Source organism: Labrus bergylta, chromosome 15 (assembly GCF_963930695.1).
Source record: "Labrus bergylta chromosome 15, fLabBer1.1, whole genome shotgun sequence".
Lineage (NCBI taxonomy): Eukaryota > Metazoa > Chordata > Actinopteri > Labriformes > Labridae > Labrus > Labrus bergylta.
In genome coordinates, this window is record NC_089209.1 from 8,184,119 (window position 1) to 8,199,765 (window position 15,647).

Here is a 15,647-nt window from a genome sequence, read left to right on the forward strand (position 1 = left end):
CAATGTCCTCTCACAATATGCTCAAGCTGGGACACTGAAATGCTGTTATGACATACAGTACATCTGTGTTCCAGTTTTTAAATCATCAAAGGGAATCTGTCAATGATCTGAAACGTCTCATAGCTTGCTGTCTGCTTATATTATAATTTTACCCCTTCCAAGCTATTTGGCAGACATTGTATCTGAGTACTCTAAACCCCGCTCTTCTCCTCCTCCGCACCAGCCTCTAAATAACAGCTGATCAGGTGAAAAGTCAGAAGGCGAGGAAGGCCGCAGGTCCTGATGGCATCAGCTCCAGACTCCTGAAGGACTGAGCAGACCAGCTCTGTGAGGAGCTTCTGCACATCTTCTATATTTTTATTTTTCTATTAATTTTATTTTTTGCAGTACTTTTTTATCAGTATTTCTTCTTCCTCTTGTTATTAATTTATTATTAACACTAGTTGCGTTTATCTTTTTAGCTGTTGTAACACGTTTATTTCCCCCAATGAGGGATCAATAATTATTGTACTTACCTCACAGGAGAGTCCGGAGTACCCGATTGGACAGTCACACTTTTCTATCTGTTGAGCAGTTTTACTCTTTGTGGTTGGTGTGCCTTCCTCCGCCACTGTAAGACTGATCTCTGAAATTCTGGGACGGAGACAAGTCATCAATCAAACAATTAAAACACAACAGTCAAATGTGATAACTTCAAAACCACAGACTGTGAAAGAAGTGGAATCGACCACTGTGAAGACACCCAATGCTTTTATGACTCCCATTTTAAAGCTTTGAGTTGGCTGTGTCCTTCTTGTTTTTATGAAAACAACTTTTTGTAGGAGTGACTTGTCCATCACAAAGTAGCCACGCCCTAAAGCATACTCTGCTGTTGTCTATTATTGTATATTTGAAATGCTTTGGGATCCTATTTTTTAAAAGTGAACAGCATGCTGTACCAAATATTTTAAATTGAGATGCACGATCTACTTTATTTCAGTTCCGATCTAATTCTACTTTACATACGTAATAATAATGATACTGATTCGGATATTTTTTTAAAATCATAATTTATAGTGTTGTTGTTGTTGTTGTTGTGGGTGTCATGGTTACACAAAGCTGTACGTAACCCAGCATTGCATTTCGTATTGAAAGAGCAAATCATTCTTTTTTAATACACGTGATTAGATATTACATCTGTGTCACATTAAGCTTTCATCAATAACTGAGCCACTTGTCTGCTTGTTTTTTAAACTTTAAGGCCATATCCTCTAGATAGGATCATACTTTTTAAAGCTGCAAATTCAATAATTCCCAATTTTGATAAACTAGTTGTGCTTAATTGCGTGTTTCTGCTCAGTACTGCATAAAAATACATAAAAATTAGACTTATTCAAAAGAAATGTATTTGAACTTTGTGCTGGCTTCACATACAAACGTGTAGCAGCAACAACTGTAAGGTTTTTAAATGAAACATTTTAAACTGAAGTGTCACATAGAAGGAGCTGTTCCGTCTCGTCTGAACGTCTCGATGATGCCGACGCGTGGGCACTTCAGTCTGAATGTCTTCAGAGTTGTGCGAGTTGAGAATATTTAAAGTGCCCAACGATCTAGCTCGATATCCAGACTCAGTACCGATATTAAATGGGATCTGTCCCATCTTTAATTTCAAACCATGGATTGAGACCATTAAGTTGTTAGGATGTTCACTGAGTTCATAAATGATCATTTACTCATTGGCTTTGATACAATCAAATAACTTGTTGCGATCAGTAGAGTCCTGATGTTCCTACATCCACTTTGTCTCCTTTGGTTTCTAACTGCCTATAATAAAACATTAAAATACCTGCCTCATATCACATCCAGGGGGAAATACATGTTTATTTTGTCGTATCATTTGGGGAAATCCACACAGGAGTATAATGTTTATAAGCAGCAGGTTGTATTATTTTAATTATGGAAATGGTCTTTTGTAGAGAGAATTGTAATTTTAACTTGATACAAATAAAAACGGAGACTTTTCCCCCAACGGTGATTCTTTAGCTCTCAAATTTAATATTTAACAGTGGACCAGACTGTGAAGAGCTGAATGCCACTGTGTGTGTGTGTGCGTGTGTCTGTGTGTGAGTGTGAGTGTTTGGGTGTGTGTGTGTGTGTGTGTGTGAGTGTGAGCGTGAGTGTTTGTGTGTGTGTGTGTGTGTGTGTGTGTGTGTGTGTGTGTGTGTGTGTGTGTGTGTGTGTTTGGGTGTGTGTTTTACCGGCTTTGTCTCATCAGGTTGCCGTGTGATGCCTTAATTAGGATGTAGTCCACATAGAACAAAACATCCATGAAGTCCTCTCGAGTCATGGACCGGCCATCTGCGTACTTCCACTCATGCTGCACACACACACACACACACACACACACACACACACACACACACACACACACACACACACACACACACACACACACACACACACACACACACAGACACTTAATACACTGACAAATCAATTTGACCACTGCAGTCTATTACAGATGTAGTAGACCCTGTTGGCATGAAGTGACAGAGCTCGTAAATCATTATTCTTTTCAGGTTTATTATTTTTTTAGTTGGCATTTCAAAAACTGATTATTTTTCTTCGACTTGCAACTAAAATATGACCCAGGTTATTTTTGGATTATCTTATAATATTTTCATCCAAAGCACCTCTGTCATGTCGATCTCATGGCGGGTGAGCTGACCAATCTGGAGTCCCGGTTTGTGGCGGGTCATCACGATGTTGCGGTTAGGCCCGCCCTTGATGATGACCTGAGGCTCATAGGAGGAGGGACCCGTTTCTTCTCTGGCCTCGTAGTAGACTGCGTACTTCAACTGGCCACCGTATGCTGTGATCTAAAGAAAGAAGTGAAGAAACAGGGGATTAAAAACGGCTCTAAAAATATCAGGGCGAAACCTTAAATATAAATTTTATAACAAAAAAAAAATGTTTCTCCTACCATGGATCCTTTGAACTGCTCGGGCAGCCTCCAGTAGTACGGCTCAGTGAGAGTCGAGGTGACCAGTTCAGTATGAGCGAGGATCTCAGGGTGCTGAAAGCTCACTCCTCTCCTCGTCTCCACAGTGTTGGACTTGTCCACCAGGGGGAGCACCGTCTGCTCTGGCTTCAGCGTTAACTGGGACACACAACGATGAAAACTTTGTAAATGCTAAACTATGTTGATCCTATCTAAATATTGCCTCTTAAAGATTTAACTACAACCCGTTTACACTATAGATATCATGCGTCCTATACAACTGATTTGGGTGTAGAGCTAGAATTTCTTTAGATGGTGCTATGAGAGAATAAATACGTTTTTAAACTTCTAATATTGGTCTGTGGATTAAGGCATTATAGATTTTGGTGAGGTGCCATTAGAACAGTCTGTTCATGCTGCATTATTTCTCCATGTTTAACTCACCACAAGCTGAGCCAGATACAACATATGAGATTATGAGAAGGTAGAATCACACAGAAATATTCAACCACATAACTTGTGTTGCATAACAAAACACTGACTTGTAAACCAGATGTCCAGGTGTATTGATATCTGTCTTTCTGTCTCCTTCAGTCACAGTTTTCTCCTCTCCTCACCTCCTAATGACACCGACTCAAACTATTCTTCACCTTCATTTAGTGTTCTATAACTTTGCCAAACATCGATTTCGGTTGGATTTTGTCAGTGGCTACTATCTTGTTAGAAAAAAAGCTTGATCATCTTTTGTCTCGTTGCTTGGTGTCCTGTGTTATCTGAGGGCTCAGAGGATTTAGAATTAATGAGGATGGGTCTCAAAACTGGCTGAATGAAAGCACCTCTTATGCAAACATATGATTGGAACATGATTAGATAAGCTTTCTTCTCGTCTCTACAATTCGTTTAGCAGACGCTTTTATCCAAAGCGACAAACATCAGAGAGTAAGTACAACACAAGCAAGGATCTAAAGAGGAGAGAAAGTAAGTGCAAACAAACAGGATTCACATACCAGAAAGGAAGAATAGCCTGAAGAAAATCTAACCCTCTCTTTCTCATTCTCCCCATTGTCTACTTTGTGTGTTGATATTTCATTGTTGCTTGAATAATATCAGGCTTTATTGTTGAGTGTGGGTTGTGCTCGAGTGGACTGATTTAAATACAGGTTCATCTGCTCCACTCTGGATCTCTTCCCCTGTTTGTCAATGAGGTCCAGCAGTATTGATGTGTTTAGTTTGTGTGAATAATTTTCAAGGCATTAAGCAAGAGTGCGTCTTGATCAGGTGGACTCAATCAGAAATCTATGAAGACACTATAGCTTGAATGAATGAATAAAAGAGGGGCAGCCACACAGGGCAAAGAGCATCGCTAATATTTTCCTCCAAATTATTTTTTAATGATTTTAACTCTAAACGTTTAAACACTAGGGTAACTGGAACTTTTTTTTTTTTTTTTACAATTATGAACTCAAATCATTGACAGGAGCAACATTGCAAAGTAAAGCAGTGATAAAAAAATCCAGACTTGAGATGATTAGTAAATGGACTCGAGATGGTAGAGCACTTTTCTAGTCTTAAGACTAGTCAAAGCGCTTTTACACCCCCTAACTACACCCAAAGTTTCAAAAGGAGAAAAATCTTCTGGATATTATTTTATGTTTTTTCTGTATCTTATTAATGACATGAGTCGGGGTTAGCGCAGCAATGTTTTATAGGCAAAAAAAAATAGCAAAATAACATCACATACTCGCGCATAGTTTTGATCAGACAGAAAACAACAAATAATGCAGCATGTGTGCAAGCACAATGAGTGTGTGTGTGTGTGTGTGTGTGTGTGTGTGTGTGTGTGTGTGTGTGTGTGTGTGTGTGTGTGTGTGTGTGTGTGTGTGTGTGTGTGTGTGTGTGTGTGTGTGTGTGTGTATCCCTCTCCTCTAAACTCCATGTAATCCAGTGCAGCGTGAGTTTGTGTATGTATGTTTGTATATGTGTGAATGCATATGTTCCTTGTATAGTGTATGTGTATGGTGTCTAGATACAAGGCGTGTGTGCTTGGTAGAGTGTGTATCTCCCACTCCACTCAGTGTAATCTCACGATTCAGTGGTTCGGAGAAAATCTCCCTCTTTCCAATAAACTCTCCATTTTTTTCTGTCCCTCTCTTTCGCTCTCTCCGTCCAGATCCCATTCCCCTCTCTCTCTCTCTCTCTCTCTCTCTCCCTCGCTCTCTGTCAACAATAAATGAAGTGAATGTTTGTCGTCCAAATGAAGCCTCTCGCCACACTTCATCAGAAGAAACTCTACGGTTGCCACGGAAACACCAGTTTATTGCAGATGGCTACTGTTTCTGAGACGAGGGGCCTTTATAAAGAACAGGCATCCGCACAACAATAGATGGCTAACTTCCAGTCTGACTGTCTGGTGGTGTCTAGTACGCATCATTACCTCACATGGTGTCTACAATGTCCACATTACTGTTCGTATGTTGATGCAGAGATATCAGCGGTCATATAAGACTAGTTAGCAGGGTCATTTTACAAGTTTTACTTCAGTCGGGGCTAACAAATGCCAAGCTTCTAGAAAAGCTCTGCCATCCAAAAAGTCAAGGTAAAGCTTTGAAGAAGCCTCTGATATCGACGGATGATGATTAATGGAGAACAATACGGTTTTAACATTGGCATCAAACAGAGCCAGTTGTCTGAATGTGTTGTCTCAGCAAGGTGTGTTGAACAAGTACGGGAAACTACTCCATGGAAAACACAACCGAGGGAAGAAAGAAACCAGAGCTAAGCGGAACCGGGGAAAAAAAAAAATACTTACACAATATTTCCATCCCTAAAGTAAATATCAATATGTCTCAATAAAGTTTACCTAGAGTTCTTGTGCAGCAATCTCTGAGTTTCAGTCCCAAGTTTTTCAATGCTGCACAAGGGTAATCTAATTCCTTAAAAGTTTGCTGTTGATTCAGAATGAATCTATGTTCTATGACTTCAAACCCCAAATGGTTGGACTTAAACTTTTATAAAACATGTACACTATCTCAGTGACATCACTCATTGGTTTCTGAAGAGGTGTTATGAAGCCTAAAGATGGAGGTCACCATATTGGAAATGTTGACTCCAACTAGCGGCTAATGGAGAAGCAGACATTGAATTTGGAGGTGAGGCGGGCCCAATAAACAACTTGGCAGCTGAAACATACCCATATAGCAAATCTAGCTAGCATACTGCAAACGATAAAAACAATGTGAATGAAGCTAAGTGTTGAAGGTCAGCAATAGGATTAACAGTAGTTATGGTAAAGCCTAGCTTGCTGGCAAACAACAAGAGGTACAACGAGGACCGGCTGGTGAACAGACCGGACAATTTTCAGCCTGTTCGTCTGTTAGTTTTAGTTCTTTTAATAAAGAAAATTGGAATCAGCAGAAATCCGAATCACCAGGTCAGTCTTTAAAAAACAGAATCAGGCAAAGGAATTTCAAACAGTGCATCGCTACAAATCAAGCCTGTCAAGTCAGATCAGCCTTGTTCCTTATTATGAAAAACTCTAAGCTTTTGTGTTATCAAAACGGATGAGTTATAAAACAATGACCCCCACATCCCACCCTGCTACAGTTTTTACAGATAAAGAAATGGGCTATGGAGACCAAAATCGTTTTAAGAACCAGGCTGTTTACAAGTTTATTTCTGCTGTCATATGGGCATTTTCATGTGGCTTCTGTTTCTGCAGCCAGCCTTAAGTGGACACTTGAGGAACTGCAGTTTTTTTTTTTTTTTCACTCCTGTATTGTCTTCATTTTCGAAAACCGGAGGTTGCTGCTTTTACCTTCATGCTCGTAACTGTGACAGGAACACATTTAAAACAAAAAGGCTACTCACCCACATCCTGATGAGTCCTTTAGCCTCGGTGCAGTAGGGTGTCAGTCCGTAGCAGTAACACTTGCTGCAGCCGAGCGGGTTTCGTACTGACAACCCAAACGTGTCGGGCTTACAGCGGTCACAGTTGTCGCCTTCCACGTTTGCCTGATGACAAAGACGACACAATTATAATTGTTGTTTTGTGATTATAACCATATCTTGGCATCAATGGATGGAATACTATTTTACCAACATGTTCAAAATTATTAACAATGTGAAACTTTACTGTGTCACATATTTCAGCTGGCCGACTTACACTGCACAGAAAATGCTTGCAATGACTACAGTGCTGTAGAAATAGGTCCATCACTGCCTTGAATTGTTTACATTTGGAGTAAATAAGCTGCGAGCTGACTGGTCTCAAATAGCATGGTGGACAGGTCTGTATATTAAGCCTTCGCTATGTCAACAAATCGTCATCCAATTAATGCTGAGTTCTGTCAAAATGTCCTGCAGGTTAGTGAGCAAGGAGCACGAAAAACAGAGGAAAGTGAAGGCATATAGTGAAGGGAAGCACTTTAAATATCAACTTAATGATCTCCATGATTAGTCTGTGTCATGTCAAACGGAGGTCGTCATGCTATGCTTAGCAACTAAAGAGCATACCTAAATATTTATCTAGTTTAATGAAATGTAATGTGCAAAGAATAAGATAAAAATCCTTCTTTCTAAGACTCACACACAGCAGGCTAACTTGTGTATCAATTGTCTTCCTCCTAAAAAAAGTTGAACAAATTAAAAGTTAATTATAATAAACAAGAAAACTGTTTGATCACTTGAATGGCTGTGCTGATAAATACATGCTGCTGCTTTCATGAATTGTTCTTACACCCTGGCCATCTTTACATTTACATTGTAAGTTTAAAAATGTTTTACTTAATAAATAACTTCAAAATAATAAAGGAAAAACATCAGTAAGCAAGTGATTACATTATATATGATACCTGAATGTAAAAAAAGAACCATAAATATCGCAGTTGTATTTATGAAACTTCTGAGAAGCCTGAAAGATACACAGGTTCATTCGATTTTTTACAGGCAGAGAGACAGACAGGCAGACAGGTGAGCAGACAGACAAACAGGCAGACAAACAGGCAGGCAGGAAGGCAGACAGGTAACCAGTCTGACACGTCACAGAGAGCAGGATAAACAAATCTAAAGAGTGACAAGTGACAGATTGCATAACTGTTTGATTGACAGGCAGTCAGCCTCCTCCCCGTTAAGAGTGAAGATGACACTTGGTGATCTGAGGCCTTATCACAGGCCATGGATCTGGTGTGTGTGTGTGTGTGTGTGTGTGTGTGTGTGTGTGTGTGTGTGTGTGTGTGTGTGTGTGTGTGTGTGTGTGTGTGTGTGTGTGTGTGTGTGTGTGTGTGTGTGTTTGTGTGCGTGTGTATTTCACACAAGTTTATGTTTTTGCATGTTTCACTGTTTATGAGAATCATTTCATCAGCAGGTGACAAAAGGGATGAAAGATGTCTCCAGTTAGGGAGTGCCGTGTGTGTGTGTGTGTGTGTGTGTGTGTGTGTGTGTGTGTGTGTGTGTGTGTGTGTGTGTGTGTGTGTGTGTGTGTGTGTGTGTGTGTGTGTGTGTGTGTGTGTGTGTGTGTGTGTGTGTGTTGAAACAATTCATGATATTAACACCTTTACATATGTGCTAATGAAATATAACTGACCTGTTCCTAGACAAGCGTGATAAAGATAATCATAGATAGTGTAAGTGTATGTGTGCATTTATCTTTGTGTTATCTTTGTCTCAGTCTGTGACTCTCTCTAAAAGTTAAAGTACGGTTGCTTGGCAGAGTGTCAGTGGTGTTTGTATGTTGTTTCCACTGAAATGTAAAACCAACAGCTTTACTTACAGCTCGCTTTGCAAGAATGACAATAAAAGCAGCCACTGACGATGTACTGATCCGGATCAGATCATCTTCGTGTTAGACAAACAATGTGGAGTCTGAAGATGAATATGTGACGATCTAAACTCTATAAAGAACTGTGATTCTATAACTGCGTTGCCTCTTTCTGAGGGAACGTTTTGCAGAAATGTTTTAATGTATGTAGAACAGCTGCTGTTTGATACAATGAAATACCTTTGATTTTTGACTTGCAGGCTACGTGTGTCATCTCCACTCTCTGGTTTGTGTTTGGATGCAAACATTAGCCAGCTGGAATTTTCACAGAAGTTTAAACAACACCTGAGACTAATAAAAAATGGACTTTGTAAGAGTCAAAGTCTAGTAAATGTAGTATAACTGCAATACCAAATAGCACCACAAGGCTGGGACGCCTTTTGTTTTGGTCTTGTGTTAGCGACTGCACTAGTCTGATTATGATTGGAAAAATGAATGAGCAGACTTTAGCATGATGACCTGTCATTGTACGGTCCATGTTAGTATCCTAGAGAATAAGATTCACATGTGGAAATCTACTTTGCTGTCTATCAACTCTCTGAGCTAACCAGCTTATGCCAACTGGCGCTAGCCCTCTCCACCTACACCAACCACAGCTTCCAGCTTCCTCAAGTCCTTCTATACAAGTATGCCATCTTTTCTCAAAACCTTAGGCTGCAAGAAAAGTTGGACTAGACTCTGATTGTCCACAGATAATGATTAATGGAGCACATTAGGGTAAAACATCGGCAGAATGCAGAGCCAGTTGTAGAATGAAGCTGATAAAGTGTGTAGAGGAGGTACTGTTTGGATGTACATAAGCGGTGGATACATCCACAAAAAAAACACAACGGAGGTGAGAGATGGAGGAGAAGAAGACAAAAAAAGACATAAAAGACAAAGCTGAAGACAAAGACAAATATGATAATGAGGACGAGGCAGAAAAAGATCTATACCCCGTGCACAGCCAACCTACTTTCTCAGGTGTGGGATTGTTGCAGGAACATATAATGAAAAAAATGATGAACCATGACACACTGAAAGTGACTTGACTTTCACTTAATTGTGAGTGAAAAATGCAAATTAAAAAAAAAGATCTACTATATTAATTCCCAAGTTAAATTGAATATGTCGGGATACATTCCAAGAAACAGTTTTTCATCCATCTTAATGGATATATTTATTAGACCATTTTTTGCCTTTGTGAAGTCTGAAAGTTTTGCATTTGTTGCTGCGTTGTCTTGTTTTGAGTTAGCAAAAATGTTCAACTGTTTGTAGCACAGCCGTTGAATGCTTATCGTTATGAAGCTAAAAGGCAGTGACAGCTATTTGCATGTTTGCTATTTGCATGTGTTTTAAATCAATCTTTCACACACTTGTGTCCCTATTCTTTAAACTTGCTTATTCATTGTATATTAATTGGTCAACTGTAGGTATCTTGACAGAAAAGGAGACAAATAACGCTTAAATTCACCTTTGAAACCAAGACACAAATGGACATGGATAAAGTGTGTGTATTTCTGTGAGAGTATGTTGTACCTTGCAGCTACACTTTCCCGTCCTGTCAGCGCAGGCACACGCTCCTCTCTCCAGGTCGCAGGTCTGGCTGTCCGATCCTGCGGCGTTACACTCACACTGGGTGCACTGTGGGAAACACGGACGCACACAACGCCAAGCTTCTCTTATCAACAACACAACAGGCCGAGAGGGGAGCTAGCAGAGTGTGTCCTAGCTTTATGCTTCACCAAACCATTCAAATGTACTCCAAAATGAAAATGTTGCCATTATCTTTTCACTCCCGTGTCAGCTGTGACATCAGTGAAGTCCAGACCAACACCAAACACAGAGATGTCCAGTTGTTTTTTTCCATTTGACTGAAGATACCATGTTGAAAAATTCATTTTTAAGTGACCGTGAAATTTCTCTGAATACTGACTTCCCAACGGGATCAATGAATTCTTTTCATTCGGGTGCTTTTCATAGAAAATATTCACCATACCTCTACCTTGAATACAGCCGTACAATGAAGCAAATATCTAATGTGGATGGCGATTGAAATTGAAAAAATGTTTCATGAAAGAATGTCCGCTGCATTCACATTGAACAGATTTGACAGAGATTGAAAATTTGTCAGGGAAGTCAATTTCAATAAAGTTTCGACTTAACTGGTGTGATAAGACTTTAATTACATCAATAGGATTCTGTAGAAATGTCAGTGTAATATTAAGAAAAAAAATATTTTCTTGTCTTGTTCCAATCATCTCTAGTATCTCTATAAAGTTAAAGCAGACTCTATTTTTATTACCGCGATATTAGAAGTGATGATACGGATCATTTACCTGAGGAAAGTCTCTGTATCCGATTTGACATTCGTTGCATTTCTCTCCTCTGAACGAGTCGCGGCAGGAGCAGCAGCCGGTGTTGATGTTACACTGCTGGGTCATCGAGCCGACCACGCTGCAACCACAGTCCTGCGTACACAAAAACAATGATAAATGTCACTATTGTGTCTGTAACCAGTACGTCACTCACATACGAACATAAGAGATCGGGAGCTTTAATGTCAACATTTAACTACCTTAACCTTTAGAGGGCTTTCTGGGTTTACAAAGGAATGTAACAAACTGGTGGACAGTATTTTACTGTAATCATAAAAGGCAAACTTCTTTTGTCAGACACTATAACACAGGAAGCCACTGGACAATATGTATCACTGCAATGAACGATATCACTAATAACATGACCTATTCACATCACCATGTTGTGGCAGAGTTACTTTTTTACTGACAACAATGTGCCGAAGAACATTGGATTAGAGGCCAACTGATGCCTCGTTTTGCTGATATGGGCCTATAACACACATAACAGCATTACTGTTTACATTACTTTATGGAAATACTCATTTTTTTACAGGTCATATAATGCTTAAACCCATGCTTAGAGGGATTTCAAAATGATGTCATCACTTGAAAAAAAGGTGTGTTTATCACTTGAGTGACAGAAATCCTCTGAAGAGTAAAGTAGGCAAACACAAAAAAAGAAAAATTGGTGTCATCATGTATTTTATCCAGGAGAGTACACTCTGACTAACTGTTCACTCTGAACTTTCTGCAATACAACCAGCAACCAGTTTAGCAGACCATGGTCTGCTCTAGAACTAGATGAACATGTATATTACTGTAATTCTTTAAATAAAGTTCTCTGTTTCAGAAAGTAGCCTTCCAAACAGACCTTTGAATAATAATATATGAGTCTATGTTAATTTCTGCACAAACATTTGCTATATCACGGAGGGGGGGGGGGGGGGCGCAACATTTTTCTCCTAGTTGAGGATCTCAATCCGTCCTCTGGACACATCGGGGTGCGTTCACGCCTAGCATTAAAGCATTAAAGCTATCCACTATCAGATCGCCCAGGTCGGATGTTAAAGCAAGGTGTAAACAGCCTCTCTCTGGGATGATATTACGTTTTTTTCTCCATTTAAACAACGTGAAGATCGATAACTTAATCTGAACTTTGAGGCAAAAGCTGTGTGAAACTGAACTGTTAATGCTAATCCACTGAAATCAAAAACAGCTGTGGTAGAATTTAAGAGTTTCAGTGTTGAAATAACTCTGCAGGTGTAGCTTTTAATAGACAAGAACAATAGTGTTAGCATTTACATGTGATTTTGAACTCTTGACCTAGAGCAATAGTCTTTCACTGTAAATGATTGCTGATTTTTATCACTCAATATGCTCATTTTTGTTCATATCTGCAGATGAATAGCTTTTTGTCAAAGGGGAAAACATTATCTCTATGTGATCTTTAAAAAAAAAAAAAGAATTTGTGGTGTATCCATTTTGCACAGTGCATGCTTGTTATCTCTGTACTTGCTGACACAGTCTTTTCTTTGCTGTGTTTCACTTTGTTCCTTTGGTTTAGTTAGGCACCACTTATTGTAGATCTGTTGCATCCCTCTTTGTTCTACTGTTGTACTCTTTTGGATCAATCTGTTGTTAAACTGAGTCTTACAGTACTTTCATGTTCAAGCCTCTAATTGCTAATAGTCTCGTGCTACGTCTAATAGTTTTCTGTTATTGCTGCCTCGCGGCTCTTTGGTGAGATGGTTTCAGTGCAGAACAATTACTTTCAAACGCTTTGAACCAAGACGCGGTTACATAACGGAGAAGTCGACAAAATGGGAGCGATTCACAGGAAGACAGGTGATAAAGAGGAAGGGAAACAGAGAATAGGCTGTGTAAACAAGCTCAGGGATAATCAGAGAACACAGTATGGCAAGAAAAGAAAGGGAGAACAAAGATAAGAGTGGAGGAAGGGAAGAGAAGATGAAATATGTCTTTGAAGAGGAGATCTATTGAGAGAGGGATGGAAGCAGAAAAGTGGTACTGTGAGTGTTTTTACGTTACTTGAGCCTCTAACCAGAGGTAATTTTCTGTCACTATGTGATAGACAATAACGTTTTTTAATCTTGAATCTTAACCAGCTGGAACAGAAAAGTGCTAAATAGGTAATTTATTTAATATGAATTGAGATTAAAGTGGAATAAATGGTTATTCTGTTGATGTTTTACCTTTAAAGGTCACATATTATGCAAAAACACTTGTACCATCATTTTCTGACACTAATGTGTTCCTAGTCGGTCTACAAAACCCCCCAGTTATGAGAAAAGTCCATCCTCTCTGTCTTTTGCCTTTCACTACTTTTTAGAAAAAAGTGTGTTCAAACAGGCCGTTTGGAGATTTTCCCTTCATGACATCACAGAGGGCAGTAACCCCTCCCCCAGCTGGGTGACACTCCCACAGCTAGGTGTTTGTTCTGCCCTCTGAGTCTGACTTCTCACTGTAAACAATAGGGCATGGAGCGAGAAAGCCAGAGGCACCCAAGCCCTTCCGGAGAGGGGGCGTGGTCAGACACAGCTCATTTGCATTTAAAGCTACAGACACAGAAACAGCCTGTTCTGAGCAGGGCTGAAATAGAGGGGTTTATAGGCATGATCAAATACAGGATCAGAGTGGATTTAGAACAAGAAACTTCAGACATGTTTTGGTTAGCTGTGAGACTTATTTAAACTTGTTTAAAAGGAGAATAATATGTGACCTTTAAACTTTGCACTTATTGGGGATAAGGAAGTAAGAAAAATGTGTTTACATGGCGATTTATTATTTTAAGTAATACACTTATCATGCACAAACACAGTCCATACTCACTAATGTATATATTAGAGTATTTTACCTCTAGCATTTCATTAGAAATTAGACAAATTTAGCATTTCTCATCATAATCCAGGACGTACCTTTGACTTCCCCCCCCCTTTAGTTTTCTGGTGAAAACAATCTTTTAAAAGCCCTTCAGACCAGCTGTTAATCTGCCTTGGTCATTCTTTCCCTACGTTTTGTGCCAGTGTGTTTGATGATCCCTGTGTTATTACAAGTACTGTCCGTTAGACGAATGTGAGTGACTGCTCTTTGCTAAAACAGATCGGGCCTACCTTGCATCCGTTCATGATGTCATGGCCCCAGTGGTTTGGAGCACAGCGGTCACACCTCTCACCAATGGTGTTTGGAGGACAGATGCACTGACCTGTGTTAGCATCACAGTTGTTCCCCAAATGAGTGCACTGACAGGCTGTAAAAGAAGAGAGGAGAGGAAGTATAGTTTGAAACACTCTTAAAATATATCAGTAGCTAGCAGCTGGACAGGTTAAAAATATGAACGCTAACTATCACAAAACTGAATCTTAGCATAGTTTTTTCTCTAGTTCTGAACAATGACACTGTTTTTTTTCGGTCGCAACACGTCATGATGAATGGTCAATTCAATTTAAACAATCAAAATTATGTGGGATTGAGAACAGAATCAGAAGCAGCTTCATTGGAGAGGTATGTGTACACACAAGGAATTTGACTTTGGTGAAATGTGCTCTCTATATAGAAAAAATCAACAATAAACACAAAATATGTATATAAAAATGTGTGTAATAAAACAATAATGCAGGGGTGAGCACAAAAATGCTGAAATAAACATGATAATAGAATATTGGAAGAACAGGGAAGGTTGCCAAATTTTGTTTGAAAAGTAAACCTCAGGGGAAACACGTCAGGTACAGAAACACTGTCTCTGTCTAACTGATATTTAACACTGATGTGGAAGTAAAAGAGAAATAATAAGGTTAACAAAAAGTGCACATTTAATCACATGGACCCGACACAATGCCGTTATACTTTTTTTTTTTTTAAATGTTTTGATTATAAGAATTTTAAAGGCTAATTTATCCAGCGATTGCATAAAGATGCGTTGTTTATTAAAAACCCAACAATCCCCCAGTGTCATTCATTTTTAATTTATTCACTACCAATTAACTCACTCAATCACCACCTGTCATTCAGTGTCAACACCACAGGACTCTATGCCTTCCTAACTACGCTGGCTGCATGAAATGTAAATGCTAATGAAGTCACCTTTACAAGGGAGGACTTTTATCGTTTAACTAATATTTTAATCAATTCAAATATGTGAAGTTTGTAATAGAATAGCACTTATGTTATTGTTGATAAAGTTCTCTGTTAGCTGCCTGTTCACATTTTAGAAACAACAGACTGATTCATTTCTGTGTTGTGACTTGTCTGAAGGACATTTTCTTGCTCTTTAAACACAAACTTCTTGTTTCTGTAACCGGCAGCTGCTGATGGAAGTGATGTTAAGATAAATGTAAGCCAATAATCCCCTGTCATATCATGTCTTTGTGTTTTATTACCGGGGTTTTTTGGTTAAGTTATAACTTCCCCTTCTTGGCTGTAGACAGTGTTTGGCATCGATAATACGTTGCATAAGGAGATAAGTTGGAAAAATCTATTTATATTTGTACTCGGG

At 39.2% G+C, this 15,647-nt stretch overlaps 1 protein-coding gene across 7 annotated transcripts in view; it reads right to left on the bottom strand.

The window, feature by feature from the left end:
* Positions 1-15,647, bottom strand: part of lama2 (laminin, alpha 2) — a 207,461-nt gene that overhangs the window by 68,321 nt on the left and 123,493 nt on the right. For all 7 annotated transcript variants that reach the window (XM_065964195.1, XM_065964198.1, XM_065964197.1 and 4 more), the window contains 8 exons: positions 14,266-14,402; positions 11,114-11,245; positions 10,314-10,418; positions 6,848-6,991; positions 2,963-3,139; positions 2,673-2,858; positions 2,238-2,356; positions 516-633 (listed from right to left, as the gene is read on the bottom strand). In XM_065964195.1, coding sequence (XP_065820267.1) covers positions 516-633; positions 2,238-2,356; positions 2,673-2,858; positions 2,963-3,139; positions 6,848-6,991; positions 10,314-10,418; positions 11,114-11,245; positions 14,266-14,402 — 1,118 coding nt within the window. The remainder of the gene's footprint in view (positions 1-515; positions 634-2,237; positions 2,357-2,672; positions 2,859-2,962; positions 3,140-6,847; positions 6,992-10,313; positions 10,419-11,113; positions 11,246-14,265; positions 14,403-15,647) is intronic.